Here is a 17,013-nt window from a genome sequence, read left to right as displayed (position 1 = left end):
ATATCTTTATTTGAAAAAAAATTGTAAATTGATGGACTAGAATTCTATAACCTGATTTCTGATTTGTTTTATTCAAACAATGAGAAAAAAAAAAAAAGACTTCCATTGTTATCTTTCTCTGTATACCAGGCAAAAATTACAGCAATTACAATTTACTGCAATTTAATATGAGACCAGCAACTAGAAAAGTAACCACCACTTTCCACTCCACTAGCTCCATCTTAACCAGATCAGACAGGAAATCTCTGGGTATTTATACACCAAACTTAAGTACCAGTTACTCTGAGACGATCGTCTGAGCATTCGGACATCTCAAGTGACTATGAAAAATGGATTCCGACCCAGACTTTATAGTATGTGCATGCAAACTGTTCAACTAGCAATATCTTTATCACAAAGAATTAAGAACTATTAGCTTTTAATCTAGTCCCCATGTGGCCTCACCGTGTCTTCCTCAAGTGGTTCAGGAAATATGTCTCTAGATTGGTGTCCTTTGCTTGAGGATAAATGATCTACCCTAGAACTCTGAACACTTACCTGAGAACTTTGGGTTACCGAGCTCTTAAAACTGTTCCCACCTGCTTTGTTAAGAGGGACTGAAGGTACATCAGATGAGCTACGCCAGTTGCCAAAGAGACCAGCACTCCAGGACACTCTAGAAGAAACAGTCTTATGCCCTGCTGAACTAGGGCTCTCGTCTCTAACTACTTTCAAAGGATTTTCCAAAGCTTTAAGGATGTATCTCGCAAGGGGCCTCTTTGCAGGCCTTGGATTTAGACAGGACCTGGCAACAATAGCCATAGCCCAAACTTCCTCAAGTAAATCCTCATCAATTATTAGAGACGGGTCTATGATATTTGTCAAAAGTTCTTTATCATATATACTGATGTAACGTAGAGTCTCTTCTAACAATTCCTTCATGTTTCCCTCACTGGAAGCACTCAGTCCCATATTACCTGTCACCAGCTCAAGTAAAACCTTTCCGAAGCAATAGACATCATATGCACAAGTTGTCGTAGGTGTACCTGTCAATTTTAATATCACAAATACTGTTTAGAACTACAGTAGATTTGATGTGCACATGAGAACATAGAATTAAAAATGAAAGCAGAATTTGCCTGCCATCAAAAGAGTCACATGCACAATCAGCATATAGATATTTATTAATTTAACATCATCTAATAGTATGGAAGATATAATCATATCATGAAACAAGGTATAGAATGGACGTTATGGCAGAACTTTCCCCATTATTTCCATCTTGGTCAAAGTTATAAGCAGGCAACAACAAAATCAGTTTAAAACTGAAATAATATAAATGATAGTACCTGAAGAAGAGCCTTGTTTAGATGTCCTGCAATAGCCAACAGATTACTTCTATTATTACAATCTTTAACAAACAAAAATGTGGGAAGAGTGAGGGGGTTGGGGGGTTTCACATGTCATCTACAGTGCTTGCCATCTAGTAATAACATTTTACAAAAGATTAAAATACAGAAAAAAGGGAAAGTGAAAAAACATGAAGCGGATGGAAGGGGCCTTCACCTTCCCACTGATTTTCTAGAAGAACAGCAATATATTATACCAAATTCAACTTCATACTCAATAATAACTAAAAAGGGTGATCTGTCATCATCTACCATGTGGCAAACAATCTACTATTGGTGCCTGGTATTTGTTAGTAAATTTCAACTGGTCAACGAGTTACTGATATTCTACAGGACAATCTAGTTAAAAAAAATTGTGAAAGAATCCCACAATTTATTTCTGAACTGTCTTTTCTATTTAAAGGCTGCTGAGAAATATTGGAACACAAAATATTTGCTGCACATTATCATAGTCTCCTATTAACTTCACTCTCTTTTACAACAGCTAAGTCACATCTCCCTGATATATTCCAGATTAGCATATCTTATTTGTCAAATCTACTTGGTACTCAGGCTAATCATCTCAAATTTTAGCATATCTTATCTGTCAAATTCTACTTGGTACTCAGGCTCATCATCTCAAAATTCTGTTTTCCTGAAGATTCATAATTCTGCACGGGATTAATAATAATAATCCCCCACATTGTCTTGACTCTTGTCTCACGTACATGGGCATATTAAAAAAAACTCACTGCTATTTTCTTTCTAAATCAATGTATAGTGAAAGAGGGAGACCGGCCTTCTAACATTAAACAGCGAGCCTACATGAAAATGGCGTACAAGGGGGATCATTTCTAATTCAACTAAATTTTGTTGCAGATTTTAATTAATAAGAAAGATACCAAACAACAGAGAAAGTTCTACCTGTACTGTCACTATTATGAAAAAATACTTGTTATTTTTTAATGCTAAGAAAGGGCAGAAAACAGTAGAAATTTCCAATATAGCTTCTCTACTTCTTTATTTGTTTCTTTGAAAATTAAATTTTTGCTGGCCACCCAAATATGAAAAAGTTGGGTGGAAAGAATTAATGGACAATGAACAATTTGATTAGAAAAATTATTGTCTTATTGAACAGTTAAACCCTTAAATAAAAAGGATTAGAATTATAATTGCTTATTGTAGACCTCTCTCTATAACTTACCAACACTAGGCAATAAATTTATTATCAGACCCACTATATATTTCTTCCAATCACCTATACCTCAGCTCAACTTGCATTGAAAGCTAAAAACAGAAAGCAGAATGTAGAGTTATCATTTCTTTCCTAGAAGAAGTTTGAAACAACACAAAAAGTTTCACTTACTGTGGTAACTGCAGAAATCTGGTAATCCTGCTTTGATGCATATCCCCTTCTTGAGCACAAACCTCGCTCAGGCTTCCCAACCGCACTTCAAATTTATCATCAAGAAGGATACTGCTGGCTTGAACATTTCTTCAAAAGCCAAAGGACATATATAATGCACATAGTTGGTTTCATTAAATATATAGTAAAACAAGGTAGCAATCCGTCAGTTGCATGCCGACATTTTTTCAATGAGAATATCATTTTTTTTCCTCACAGGTTTATCAAAGCCGTTATTTAAACATATTCATTTACAGAATTCAATCTGAAATTCAGGCTATTAAGCTTTTGATACATATTAGGCTATATCAGTTCTCATTTCTTAATGTTGTCAGTTTGAATCCCCTTTTTGCATGCGGCTTTTACGATGTTTTAGCCAATGCACTATGTATATCTCACCACGTGGCGGAAAAGGTGTCATGCATTAAGGGGAGTCTTATGCTTAAGTACATAATTGAGTATTGGTTTATCATTCCACGTGGCGGGGTTCCACAGACGCAGTATCAAGCTTGATATACATATTTGGCTAAATCTTATTTTTTCTTAAGACTTGCTAGTATATTCATATTTCACTATATTCATAAATATTTGCATGAAACTTTTGTATGGCTTAATACAACTGTCTCCTAAGAGCTATTCAATAAAACAATTTCTCCGTTTGATGATTGAAAACGGATACAAAGTTTAAGCAAGATGCAACTTTATTAACAATTACACATATGGTGGGATATTTGGGAGAATTTTAAGAAACTTGAATGTTATAGGTGTTAATCTTTCCCAGCACCATCCAAATCTCGGTTAAAGTTCTCTTTTAGATCTGCAGGCAAATTTAACTGAAGTCTAGTCTTAATATAGACAGTCCATGTTAAAAACAAGCATTTTTGGTGGTATCAAAGATTGACATCCTTAGCAAGAAAACAAAGAACTAATAAAGAATTACTCCCAACAGAAGTGTGCAATGAAGGAAATATCAGACATATTTGCACGCTTTGGATATTTACTAAGAAAACAATGGGAGTCATAGTTTCATAAGTTTGAGGTTTTGCCAGTAATTTATTAGGTTATATCAAATATAGATGTAATTTATTCTGTTTCTAATAAATGTGAGTCATTTTAAGCCATAGATGAAAGCCACACAACAATGCGCTAAAGGAACATGGAAACTAGATCCACTAGCCAAAAACTTGCTACACAATTTTACATGATAACTGTTAAGGAGAATGTTCCCAGACATATTAAGATACATTGAACAGTAATTGCGCTGTAACTTCCACAGAACTAAAAACAAGAATTTATTATAAATGAGTAAAACTACTCTCATATGCAAAGTTCGAAAAGTACACCCCCACAACCAGCTCAGTTTAAGTAGCGTAACAGAAAAACTAGTTTCTATTAAAAAGGGAATAGGGGAAAATATGTAAACCCTTGATTACCTGTGAACAAAAGGAGGAGTACATTCATGATGGAGATAACATAGAGCCTCTGCGACTCCTGTCGCTATTTTTAATCTCGTTATCCAGTCCAATGACTGTAAACTGTCGCCATCTGAACTCTTAGTTCTGTACAGATTACTTGCAAGGTCTCCATTCAGCATATATTTGTAAATCAGAAACCCTTCGCTCTCATCATCCAAGCAATGTCCAAGGAGAGAGACAAATCTGGGATGGGAAACTTTGCTGTAAAAATCCAACTCTGGCAAGTAAGCTTCCTTCACAGGACTCAATTTTTTTTTTATGACTATGTGCACACCACCTTCCAGTGCACCTAGAAACAGGTCTCCAGAATGCCCATGTTTGATTAGGTTTAAATCACTGAACTCTCTAGTGGCTTGGAGAATCTGCTGATATGTAAATCCTTTCCCTAAGCTGGAAAATTTCAAGTATTCTCCAGGTATTGCTGGGATTGCATCTGAAGTAGCTACAGGTCCAACACCAGTGGCTCTTTGGTTTGTTGTTTGACTCTTACGAGTGCATAATATCAGGAATATTAGCAAAATTATCACAATAGCAGTTAACCCTACACCCCCCAATACTCCTAGGAATATGATTATGTCCCTCTGGCTCATTTCGTCAGATTTAAGTGGAGGAGGTTGCTTCACAGGCAGTCCAAAATAATGAAATGGCAGGCCTCTCTTGTAATAAAATGATGCACATGCTGCCACAGACCTCTGACTCGACTCACCTCGAAAGCAATTTCTATTTAGCACTGCATTATTGCGAGCATATTCCGAAACTTTCCCTTTAAAATAATTGTTCGACAGGTCTATAACCCTGAACCTCCTGACAACATATGGGAGATCTCCATAAAACATATTCTGTGAGAGGTTAAATACTGCAGGACTGGCAGTAACAGCCGAACTACTATTGGGAAATATCCCAGTGAACTTATTTCCAGAGGCATCAAGAAAACGGACACTAGGCATTGACCACAATATATCAGGAAACTCCCCACTGAAATCATTGTAACTCAGAACTATAAGTTGCAACTGAGTAAGTTCAGAAAACAAGTTACTCGGCAAAGACCCACTTAGCCGATTGTTCCCAATAACCATTTTACGCAGATTCGTTAAAACTCTCAAATCCAGGCCAAGAGAACCAGAAAAAGAATTGAAGCTCAGATCAAGAGCAACCAAACTAGAAAGATCACCAAGTTGAGGGGGTACCAAGGAAGTGATACCATTATGAGAGAGATTCAGTATCTGCAACTTGGTTAGAGTCCCAAGATAAGGAGGAATGAACCCAGACAAGTTATTCATTGACATGTCAAGCAAAGTAAGATTTCTCAAAGACCCAAAAGAAGCCGGAAAAGAACCAACAAGAGAATTCCTTGACAGATCAAGAAGAGACAAATTCGACAACTGACTCAAACTCTCCGGAACAACACCAGTAAGTCCATTATCAGATAGATTCAAAACCGACAAACTAGTCATATTTCCAATAGTATCAGGAATAACACCAACAATCGAACAGCCGCTAAGATCAAGAACTTGGAGTGCACTCAACCTCATACCAAACCAGTCCGGAATCGACCCAGGAAGCGAAAATCTAGAAGCATTAAAATACCCTAAAGAAGTAAAATTGGCAATAGAATCAACCGAGAAATGTGGGTTTTGACTACCAATTCTTGTTCTCCTAAACCCAGAAATATTAATCCCCACAACACTACCATTCAAGCATTTTACACCAACCCAATTAGCACAAGGCTCAGATTTTAAAGGCCATTGTTTATTTCTTATCCCTAGTGAAGATCTTAGTTGGAGTAAAGAAACACGCTCAGTGTAGGAACTCAATGGCACCACTTGATATTGTTGAAATGTAGAAACAAATAGTACATATAATATCAAGATAAGTAGTCTAAATCTTGTGAAAATCAACATAGTGTCAACTTACTGATGAAGAACGCGTTTCTACTCATGTTTTGATCATCTTCTTGGTGCACTTCACGAATGAACGGGACAGGGAGTTGAGTTGATTATGTACATATTCAACATATGGTCAAATCATTTTCCCGGGAGAAAGATTTTATTGGGCTTTTAGGGGGCAAAGTGGAAGCGGTATGTGTACCAAGTAGGTTGAAAAAACTAGCTACTCATATTTTATTTTTTTATAATAAAATTAATTTAATAATAAAAAATCGTAAGTCTACAAGTTATATTTACCCTATATTTATTAACCTTTTAGGTATAAAGGATAATAATTGTTATTGAAATTAGAAGTTGTTTTGTGAGCATGATATATCCCCACTTATATCTTGTGTTTTATATATCGGTATGGATGTGTTTATTATAAAATTAAGATATGACTATATTTGATTATAGTGTCTTTGTGCAGCACATTTGTAAATATCTATCAAAATTGTTGTCTCTGAATTCTGAATTATGGTTATCTTTTAGTTTGTCAGTTGTTGCTAACCTTTCTGTCCATGGATCTCCGGTAAACATAATCCAGAATTTGAGTGACAACAATTTTGGTAGATATTTACAAATGTTCTGCACATGAGCACTATAATCAAATATAGCCATATAGTTTGACAAAATATAATTTTTTAGTTTGTCTGCTTCTAACTTTTCTATGCATGGATTTTCGGTAAATATGTCTTCCTCCAAATATCTGCTTTTCATATAAATTATTTCTACTATTGTTAAATCGTTTTCATGCTGACACGTTTTATGAATAATCTGTTATTCTGTGATCTCGATTCTGCTAGATGAACTACTTTGCTTGACACTGAATGATGAACTTTGAATGTATCTTCATGTTATTCTTCTATATTATATTCAAGTTTAGAGCGATGCTGAACGTTGTAATGAATACACTTATGTTCCTGACATTTTTCATACCCTTGAAGTATTTGGTGACCAGTTCTGTTTTCTTTTTTATGCTTTTAACAAGTTTAACTGCATCTTGTTTATAATTGGATATAAATGACTATCGATGAACCTAAATACATGTTAGTACTTGAGGGACCTTAGATGAACATTCTACAGGTTTGGGACATTTGCAGTTGATGTACACTATGTTGATGTAACCAAACTTTAAGCACCAGCGGATCATCACCTACATGGTAAGAAGATATTTCTCTAAAATTTGCCAATTGTTTAATCTGCTTCCGTTCTGAGTTGTTTTTGACAAATATGGCTTATAGCCTTACAAATGAGTATCTGTTCTACGAAACTCTCGGGGTGAGCCAGGGTCGAACCCAGGACCTGTAACGACAGAGGATAAGCTCTTTACCACTGAGTTATCCAACCGTGCTCTCAGTCGAGAAAAACACCAAATGGTTGCCAAAGAAGTGCTTCATACTGTCACACTTTATCAATTGCTATTGTATGATTTGGTGGTGTAGGTTATTCATATTCAGTTACAAACCCTGTTTATTAATCAATCATTGCAATGGATAAAACTTTGAAATCATTGCAACAAGTACAGGTTCAAATTTACTTGATGACATTTTTATTTAAACACTAACAGAAGAATAGCAGCATTTTTGTTATTTAAAAGTAAGAAAGGGTATATTAGTAATTTCAAAACAACGAAAACGACTATTTTTATCTTTGGTTGATTTTTTTTATATAGAAATAGATGCAAGTTAAATGAGATTTTTAGGATTATAGAAATATGTGTTAAAAATAATTGTATAAGTTTAAAATTTTAGAGGTGTACCGTGTACATGACTATTTTGGGAGTGTATGCGTATAATTTGAGTTTCGTTGATAAATTTCATTGATAAAATATTTTATTTTTAATTGAGTCAGGGTGTTTATGCTCGCTGAGCTGCCAACAAGGTGTTGGTGGCGGGGTTGAGTTCCGGTACTCCTCGCCGGAGGTTAGGAGTTCAACTCGCCGGAGATAGTATTATGATCGGCTTAAAATACTGCCCACCCTCCAAAGCTACATATTACAATTTTCTTCATTTTCATTTGTGGTCTCAAGTTGTGGCATTATGAGATGCATTTAGTTGAAAAAACTAATTTTAAGATAGGAATAAAATGCCTGACGATTACTAAAATTGCTTATGCGTAGCAGAATCGTACCAAGTTATGAGACAGACCAAGTACATGAACAGCATGAGGATATGAGAAGTCCATGTCCCACGATATCTTCACGTCCTACAAAAGAATCTTGTAGTCAGAGTACGAAGTTGTTTGTGCATTCGAGCATGAGGTTAAATTTAATAATTCATTCATCTAACATACTATAAAATCTTCGAAACATCCAACTGAAGACGATAAGTGACTGGTGATATACACTGAATCACTCCATATCCTGTTGGTCCCCTCTTTGTACCTTGTTGTCATTATAATCGTGTAAGCCACATACGTATTATCACCATTTCTGATGAGCACCATCTTTCGTAAGCCTGTAGATAATTTGCATGCCCAGTAGGGGTGAACATAAACCCGTTCAACCCGCTAACCCAACCCAAACCGACCCTTTTTTAGGCCGATTAACCCGACCCGTTCAAAACCGAAAAATAAATGGGTTAATTTTTAAAAAACCCGATTAAGTTGGGTTGGGTCAGGGTTTTACAGATTTTAACCCTGAACTAACCCAACCCAACCCGATTATATATATATATATATATATATATATATATATATATAGAGTACTACTCCAATAGAAACCAAATTAGCCTAAAAACTAAAAACCAGTTTCTGGACAGTTTTTTATCACTATTTTTAACTACAGAAATCACTAATTTGTACATAACATATCACTAATTTATATATAGCATATCTCGCGAATATAAATATATATATACACATATATGCAACGTATATGACCATCATTTTCACCCAAATCGTAATAATGGACCTCTTACCACCATTACAAAACGTTTCTATGACTTGCCACCATTGTCTATCATCACCAATAGTCACATAAACTTTCCATCATAACTTACAAAACTAACGACTACTTACCATCATCATACAACTTCTCTTGCAGCTCCTACCACCAAGAACTTTCATACGGATGAAATTAATCATCTACAATCGATTATCAATAATTTAGATAAGTAGATTTTCTCAATTTTGATAATAAAAATCGCTGTTTACATACTGTATAAAAACAGTGATTAGTGCAGTATAAATTAGTGATACCCGTAGTTATAAATAGTGGTAGGGAAACTGGTTTCTAGTTTTTATTTTAAGAGTGGTTTCTATTTGATCATGAGCCTATATATATATATATATATACACACACATATATATAATATTTACATATCTATTTTATATTTTTTAGTTTATCTCAATCAATCTTTAACCTAAATTTGATTTATCTAGGGTGTGTCTATACATTTACAACAGCAATATGAATAATTTTAAGTATCTCGATAACTATAAAATGTAAATGATGACTTTTGGAATTTGAACATGGTTAATAATTTGTTAATGAACTGGTATACACCTTATAAATAAGAGTTCATAACTGAGTGTGTATACAACAATTTCCTATTATTTCACCATTGTTCAAATGTTTCACCAATGTAATAGGCTTCCCTCTTCGATTAAAAACTTACGCATCGACTAATATTGGTGAATGATTCATAGAAACTGAGTAACTATAAATATGTATGCCGACTGTTACTAGCTACCGGTGTGCGAGTGAGTATTTTTTTTTCCTGTCGCGATGAATGACTAAATTTTTATTTATTATGATTTTCGCAAGTTTAACCCAAACCAATCCGACCCAACCCGAATTAATTGGGTTGGGTAGGGTTGGGTTAGATAAATTTTTTTCAGTTAACGGGTTAAGTTTTTATTAACCCGAACTAATTGGGTTGGGTCGTTTTTTTCCAAAAACCCGCCCAACCCAACCCATGTTCACCCCTAATGCCCAGGCTGTTGATACTCTGGTTAACAAGAGGTTGGGTTTCCGAGTCTCAGCGGAGGTATGTAAGTCATAAATCTAATTGCTTAAATTCATCATTACCAGAATATACAGCTGGGCTCAATTCAGGTTGCTGTACAAGAATCTTACCTCCACATGAACCAAAATGCCTAATTAACTTGTCTAGTACAGTCCTGTTGCATGAAAACATGGTTAAACTCAAAGTAGAAAACATATTTCACAGTAAAAAGATCAATTTTAAACTCAAGCGTAATTCATGCAGGGTCAAGAGTGGCTGGTGTTCATTTAATTCATAGAATCTGCCCTCACGGACTATACAATGTATACAAGTTAAACGACTTTCTTCTGAAGATAAACCGATTCTAAGCTGATCAATGAAATTCATTCATATTTCAAGAGTAATTGTAATACATTGGACCATTGAGAATCCAAAAGCTAGTCTCCAAGTTTTTTCAACTTGGAAGGAGGACCACCAAAAAGAAAAGGATCCACAAACTAATTTTGAATTATACCGAATAATATGGATTCCAACCCCTTTTGTGTCGTACAGATTCCTCACAAATTGGCATACGTAGTTCTCAACTAATGATCAGCACATCCCCATTTGGTATGTGGTCAAGATCCATTGAATATGACTCCTGCAACTTGGTTGCAGAGGGATCATTTTAAAGTTTTCAAAGGTTGCTTTTATTCAGCTAATATAAAGCCATTTCTGGACCTCCTACAAGGAATCCTGAATTCGTTCTATCAACCACATTTACGTGTCCGATGAGCAACCTCAAAAGCATCATATCCTTATGTAATCATGTATCATTTTATAATCACAAAAAGTCTATATACGCCGTTATACGTTTTGTAACTTTTTTATTTCATAATGTCAATTCAAGTGGAGTCTATATGCAAGATCTTTGCCAAAAACTCTAATAGGTTGGGACTAATCTAGTCCACTAGTTTCAAAAAGCCACCGGCATTGCATCTCCAACTTTTAGGATTTGATGCTTTTAGATGTAAGTATTAGTATTACCCTAACCGGAAATGAATAATGGTTCACAGCACTATTATTGTTTGCTATGTTGTGCTCACATAAATAGATATATTAAGGACTTAATAACATCTCAAGCTGAACACAAAGACTCATCATCTGGGAATCTATCTCATCATATTTCCGACTTCTACCACTTAGACATCTGAAGCTGTATACAAAAGACTCCTCACATATTTGTGAGCTTATTCACTAATTAACTGAAAGAAAGGGTAAATGGAACAAGGATATCTAGGCCCTGTGCGATTTCAGAAAAACTGGGTCCTTAATTGGACCATGTGCCGTTGCATAAATTTCAGCTATGCCTCTGAAAAAAACTAAGGGGGTCATGATAATATTTCTCTATCTAGCTTATTGGAATTTAATGGTCAATTAAACTAGTTGACAATATGATCTCTTTTATAAGAAAGAGATGACACTGTCAATGAAAATTACTGAGACTTTAGAGGATTGCAGGCAAGCAGTGGTAATTATGACATTGAAAAGATAAGCAAAGGTTAGTTATGCTGTAGCAAATAACTGTCCTCAGAAGAATCTAACCAATATTACTACAGTATACACTAGAGAATAATTTAAGCCAACTGAGCAAGATAGAATGCTGCAACCAGTGCAGAAAAGATTCCTACAGAGTACTTGCCCATAATATTTCTTGTTTAAGCGCGGGCACACACACACACTAAACCTAATCTTAAACAAATCAGTAAAATAAAACTAGTACAAGGACATAACAAGATGTTCAACCACTAGTGTAATCTCCACATCAGTAGTATTTGTTACAGTCATAGAAAAATCCTATCCTTTCAACAGCTAACTTTATGAATCTTAAAATTATTTGAAATGTGCCATTCGAGCCTTATTTATACTAAATATAGACATTATTAAAATCATTGAAAAACTTTGCTCCCTGAACAACTTTTACTGGATTGGAGGATAGCATATCTCTGAAGGATGTGATACACATATCATAAAAATGTAAGATAATATGTATGATAAGAAGTACAAAATAATTCTCAGATAATGGATGGAAGAGAATGGTTTTTTTTTGTGGTAAAATCTACACCATAGAACACCTAATCAAAGAGGGGCCTGTTTGGAAAACTTTGGAGCACTTCTGTTGCTAGAAACACCATATTCAGGATAGGGTCCTTGATGATAAAGAGTACGGAACATGCTCAGCCCTTTCCTAATAGAAGTCATAACACTATTATTGTACGGAGTCAGCTAACCACCAACAGGCTTGACATGATGTTCAGGACACAGTACTTCAACTGCTACACGAAGAATATATCTCTGATTTATATAAGTGGAGCAATAAGATTATATTTAGTGTTTGCTAGCAAACTGTTCTACATACTTCTTATGGCTTGTAGCTGAGTTTTCTGAGGAAAAGAGAAGGAAGGAAACACAAGATTATAGCTTTCATAATTAAGTTAAGATTACAAGCCACAAGATTGGAAGTTTATTATGTGGCAACCTGGAAAAAACTTTAAAGTTATTTACTGGCAACACATAAACCCCTTAATTCTTAGGTAAGAATATAGTCTCGTCGATAAGAACGGAAAGGACAGAAATGGAGAGAGAGAGAGACCGAATCAAAATCCTAACAGATTAAGAGATTTCTACATCAAATAGATTCTCCGTCCGCAGAAATGCTTACCCCCAAGGCTCCTAACCACCAATGACTAATTATAGTGAATTAGGTAATCTCCATAAAACGCATGTGAAGAAATGTTGATAAGCTTGGTAAATATTATATATTTAATACAATATAGGAATAATTGATACTGCTGTTTCTATTATGCTAGCGGGTGACGAACTCAATTTGAGAGCCTAATTCAGTTCTTAATAGTTGACACGAGTGTTTTTGATGCATAGTATTTCTCATGCGACTTCAGTGTAACAGACACACTGCAGCATGAGTAGAATCTGTGTAACTCTAACTCTACTCTGACCCTATTTCTAATCGGACATACTAAACTTGATATAGTTGGAAAGGCGAACTTTACTGACTTGTTCTATTTTTAAAGTCTATTAAAAGATAACAAGCTATGGTGAAAACCTGTGATGCTCGGACTCTCCGGAAAACCCAGCCGTACCCGTGTCCACAGGACACGACACTGACACTGACACTGGGATCCGGATCCGAACATCATCCAGAAATCAGACTCTCCATCTTAGACAGCCTATCTTTAATTTCAGTGGCCTATCTCTAAGAGGAAGATAGGAATAAGAAAATATATGAAGAAACAGAGGTGAAATGGATGTAAAAAGAGAAACGAAGCAACTTTTGCCTTAATTTGTGCAATTGTTTGTTATGCAGTATAATAGAATGATAGGTATTTATTTATAAGAACTATCATATTAATTAAAAATAATAATTGCAGTGTCCAAATCCAAGTGTCGGATCCTTATAAAACGTGTCCCCGGGTCTTTAATTTTGTGGTTTGAAAGGTCTGACACCCTGATATGTGTCCGTGTCGGATCCTTCTAAAAGAGTCTGAGCATCATAGGTGAAAACTGAATGGGAACATAAATTACTAAATGGTTCCAAATTGAAAAGTTAAGCACCGGATATTTTTATTCTTAGACCTTTCCCCATATCTTTGTCCACTATTTTATGGTTCTTGAGAAGACAAATCATTAAAATTCTAAAAAGATTCAAGCTCTATAGGCTAACTGGCATGTCCCTACTACCCAAACTCCTCTACTCCTGGAGCTTATATAAGAACAAGCAATTCTCTGCAAATACCATCTCATGCTTAAGAGTTTTCTCACTGACTTCTAAGTTAAAATCCTTCACTCTTCTTCTCTTACATTCTATTCAGCGTCCGCTCCATTTTGTTAACTACACATCTTCTGCTCTTAACCATTTAATACAGATTACTGAGAGTTAAACTTTCATGGCATCGATGTCCTCCCATGGCTCATGGACAGTTAAGCAGAACAAAGCTTTTGAGAAGGCTCTGGCTGTGTATGACAAGGACACTCCTGACCGTTGGTACAATGTTGCCAAAGCTGTTGGTGGCAAGACCGCCGAGGAGGTGAAGAGGCATTACGAAATCCTCGTGGCAGACATCAGGCGCATTGAGAATGGCAATGTGCCCTTCCCCAACTATCGTACCACTGGAGGTAATATGCAAGGTACCATCAGTACTGAAGGGTGGATGTAGATTTTTATTAAATTCTGTTAGCGTAGGACTAGCATTACTAGCTACCAGGGCAAATTAGGTATACATGGCTAAACTATCACCTTTTTCATAAAAGGCATTCTATGTCTAAACATGTTCGCAGCCTTTGGCTAGAAGCAATCTTATTTCCCTCCAACCTTTTCTACACTATGCATTATATACCCCAACATTCTTTTATACAACAGAGAATTGTAGATTATTGCTGATTGCCTGAACTATCACAATTCTCAGTAAGATGGATCTGTTAAAAAATATAATTTGATTGAGATTCAAATTCACAGAAAGAAAAACATACTCTTTTAAATGACCACAAAGATGTACTTGCATCCCCGCTAGTGAGCATTTTTCCCTGCTCAACTCAAAAACCACTTTATGATGTTGTCAACTTGTCGGCAGCCTCCAAACTGACCTTTCCCGCCTTCCCTATATTTCATGTGTTCTATTAGATCATAAGCATTTCTTGCAGATACAGGTAATGAATCATGTAAAGATATGCTCCCACGAACATTAGTTGTGCATTTATCATCACCTGTGTGATCTTTGTTCACGGAATCTAGTGATACTAATACTATTACATACAACGCATCCTCCTTCTAGTAAGCCAACATGCATGCCTACAATCAAAAAAACTTCTAGTAAGATTTATTCATAGCATCGATTAAGCATTATTGTTAATTTTTTTTTATTGACTAATGCAGGATGATAAATCGCTGTGGTACGTAAAGCATGACAATGGAGCCAGTAGTCGTCCCAAATAAAGATGCATGCATCAAGTAATGCAGCAACAACTCAAGAATCACAAGATCCCATTCTTGTCTTTTATTACTTACTTCTCTTGAAATTTTTATTATTGGTGATATAAATTGATCACCAAGTGCTTGTTTATTTTTTCTGTTCTCATGTATTAACTATATAAAAAAGCTCCAAAGAAAATAATTGTCCATTTTATGTAAAATCATACGTGCGGTTGGTAATAGATCTGCAAGTACCAAGTATCTAATATGTAACTCATGAACAAACTGTTCTCAATTAAACTGAGATCTGGTGAAATAATTGTAACTAATAATGAGAACATAGTTAGGGAAAGGGGGTTCAAAACTGATATTATGTTGAACAAGAACAAATTGCATATGAGAACGAAACTGATAAAATTGTTTAACCTGTGGGTAGGGCTGTAATTCGAGTCGAGCCGGGCAAGTTTCGAGCCGAGCCAAGTTTAATCGAGTCGAGCCGAGCCAAAAATGAGAACATTGTGGGCGCGTGGAGGACTCGACCATCGGACTCCATATCCACTCTGGTCAGTGTTTGTACCAAAAATGGTTTTACTTCTGCTAATAGCTGATCGCTAAACTTGTGCCAAAACAAACACATTAATCCATTTCAATATTCACCTAAATTTTAGATGGAAAATGCTTGATGCACATAACTGTATACAAAAACATGTACATAATGACATGTTGTGGGTTTTAATTGGATGGCCCCCTGCATTTACACCAATCACCCCAATTAAAATCCACCACATCACTTGCCACATCATTATGTACAAATTTTCTGTACACAATTATGTACACCTAGCACTACTCATTTTAGATATCATACCCAGTCCAATTGTTAAACTACTAGTGGTATCATCAACGGTTGCACTACTTTTTACCCATGTATCCGGGTGAAAACGAGTCCAATACGCATGAAAAACAGTATGGTCGGATTTTGCTCGAATTTATAATTACTCATTAGGAATTGGTCCAAATTCAAACTAAAATTATATAAGTTTTTTCAGATTCGACTCGAGTTCAAATATTAATATTTGTACATAATCTGGCTCGGCTCGAATATATACCAAATTACTCATTTTTTGTATATTCGTATTCGAATTTATAGAAGATAATCAAAAAATTATGAATACTCGAATAATTATTTACTATAACTAAACTCAAATCATTTGTAGGGTATTATATTAATATAAATATTATTTTTATGATGTATATTATATATAATAATATATATGATTTACGAATTTGATTCGAGTATCTTTATAAAATATGTATATTCAAGTACTCTCAATTTAGTCAAACAACTCTAAATGAATATGTTCGAGTACCAGAATGGTAGGACCCGACTCGGTATTCGTTCGAATTATAAAACCGGATTCGAATTCGCTCATTATTTATACGAATACGAATTATATTCATTTTTAAGGAGTCAAATCCGAGTTCGAACCCGAATTACTCGGATTCGTTTTCAGCCCTACATGTATCATTATGAGCGATGTATTTTTAATTAACGGAGATTTTTGTGTATGCAAGGTTATTGAAATAAGAAAAATGCTAGGTAACTCAAAATATGTTCCCAAAATTTTAATAATAATGGGACCCCCTGTATGAACATCTGTCATTCAATTAAAATTAGTCATAAGTCTGCCACGTTATTTAGTAAACAAAATTTGAAATACGTAACACTACTCTTAATATAATTAGAGTTAATAGAAATCAGCTACCCCACTGACTAAAAGAGTGTATCAATGTATACATAATCACAAAATCCAATACGACAATCATAAATTTAATTTAAAAAGGTGTATCAATGTGTACATATCAGAATATCCAATACGATAATCATAAATGTAAATTGGTTTATCAATGTGTAAATATCATATCCG

The 17,013-nt window shown here is 35.1% G+C and overlaps 2 protein-coding genes and 1 long non-coding RNA gene across 4 annotated transcripts; 1 reads left to right on the top strand and 2 right to left on the bottom strand.

Moving 5' to 3' along the window:
• Window positions 1-87: 87 nt before the first annotated feature.
• On the bottom strand, window positions 88-6,509 carry LOC108225477 (probable LRR receptor-like serine/threonine-protein kinase At2g16250). The gene is made up of 4 exons (XM_017400345.2): window positions 4,206-6,509; window positions 2,734-2,862; window positions 1,329-1,354; window positions 88-1,025 (listed from the first exon to the last, which is right to left on the bottom strand). Exons 1-4 carry the CDS (start codon window positions 6,146-6,148, stop codon window positions 424-426), a joined length of 2,700 nt encoding a protein of 899 aa, XP_017255834.1. The 5' UTR covers window positions 6,149-6,509; the 3' UTR covers window positions 88-423.
• Window positions 6,510-8,850: 2,341 nt separating this feature from the next.
• Window positions 8,851-15,752, bottom strand: LOC108192813 (uncharacterized). Its single transcript, XR_010284112.1, has 3 exons — window positions 15,515-15,752; window positions 14,650-14,968; window positions 8,851-10,297 (listed from the first exon to the last, which is right to left on the bottom strand). It is a non-coding gene; the product is annotated as an uncharacterized LOC108192813 (long non-coding RNA).
• On the top strand, window positions 13,874-15,438 carry LOC108192815 (protein RADIALIS-like 1). Of its 2 annotated transcripts, none has more exons than XM_017359308.2 (2): window positions 13,874-14,307; window positions 15,053-15,438. In XM_017359308.2, exons 1-2 carry the CDS (start codon window positions 14,067-14,069, stop codon window positions 15,055-15,057), a joined length of 246 nt encoding a protein of 81 aa, XP_017214797.1. In that variant the 5' UTR covers window positions 13,874-14,066; the 3' UTR covers window positions 15,058-15,438. The 2 variants fall into 2 exon arrangements, with proteins under 2 accessions (XP_017214797.1, XP_017214799.1); XM_017359310.2 differs by having other exon boundaries at window positions 13,875-14,295; window positions 15,053-15,417.
• Window positions 15,753-17,013: the final 1,261 nt, after the last annotated feature.

This window comes from Daucus carota, chromosome 6 (genome assembly GCF_001625215.2).
Source record: "Daucus carota subsp. sativus chromosome 6, DH1 v3.0, whole genome shotgun sequence".
NCBI lineage: Eukaryota > Viridiplantae > Streptophyta > Magnoliopsida > Apiales > Apiaceae > Daucus > Daucus carota.
Note: the sequence above shows the minus strand (reverse complement) of the source record. Positions and strands in the feature narration are given on the sequence as shown.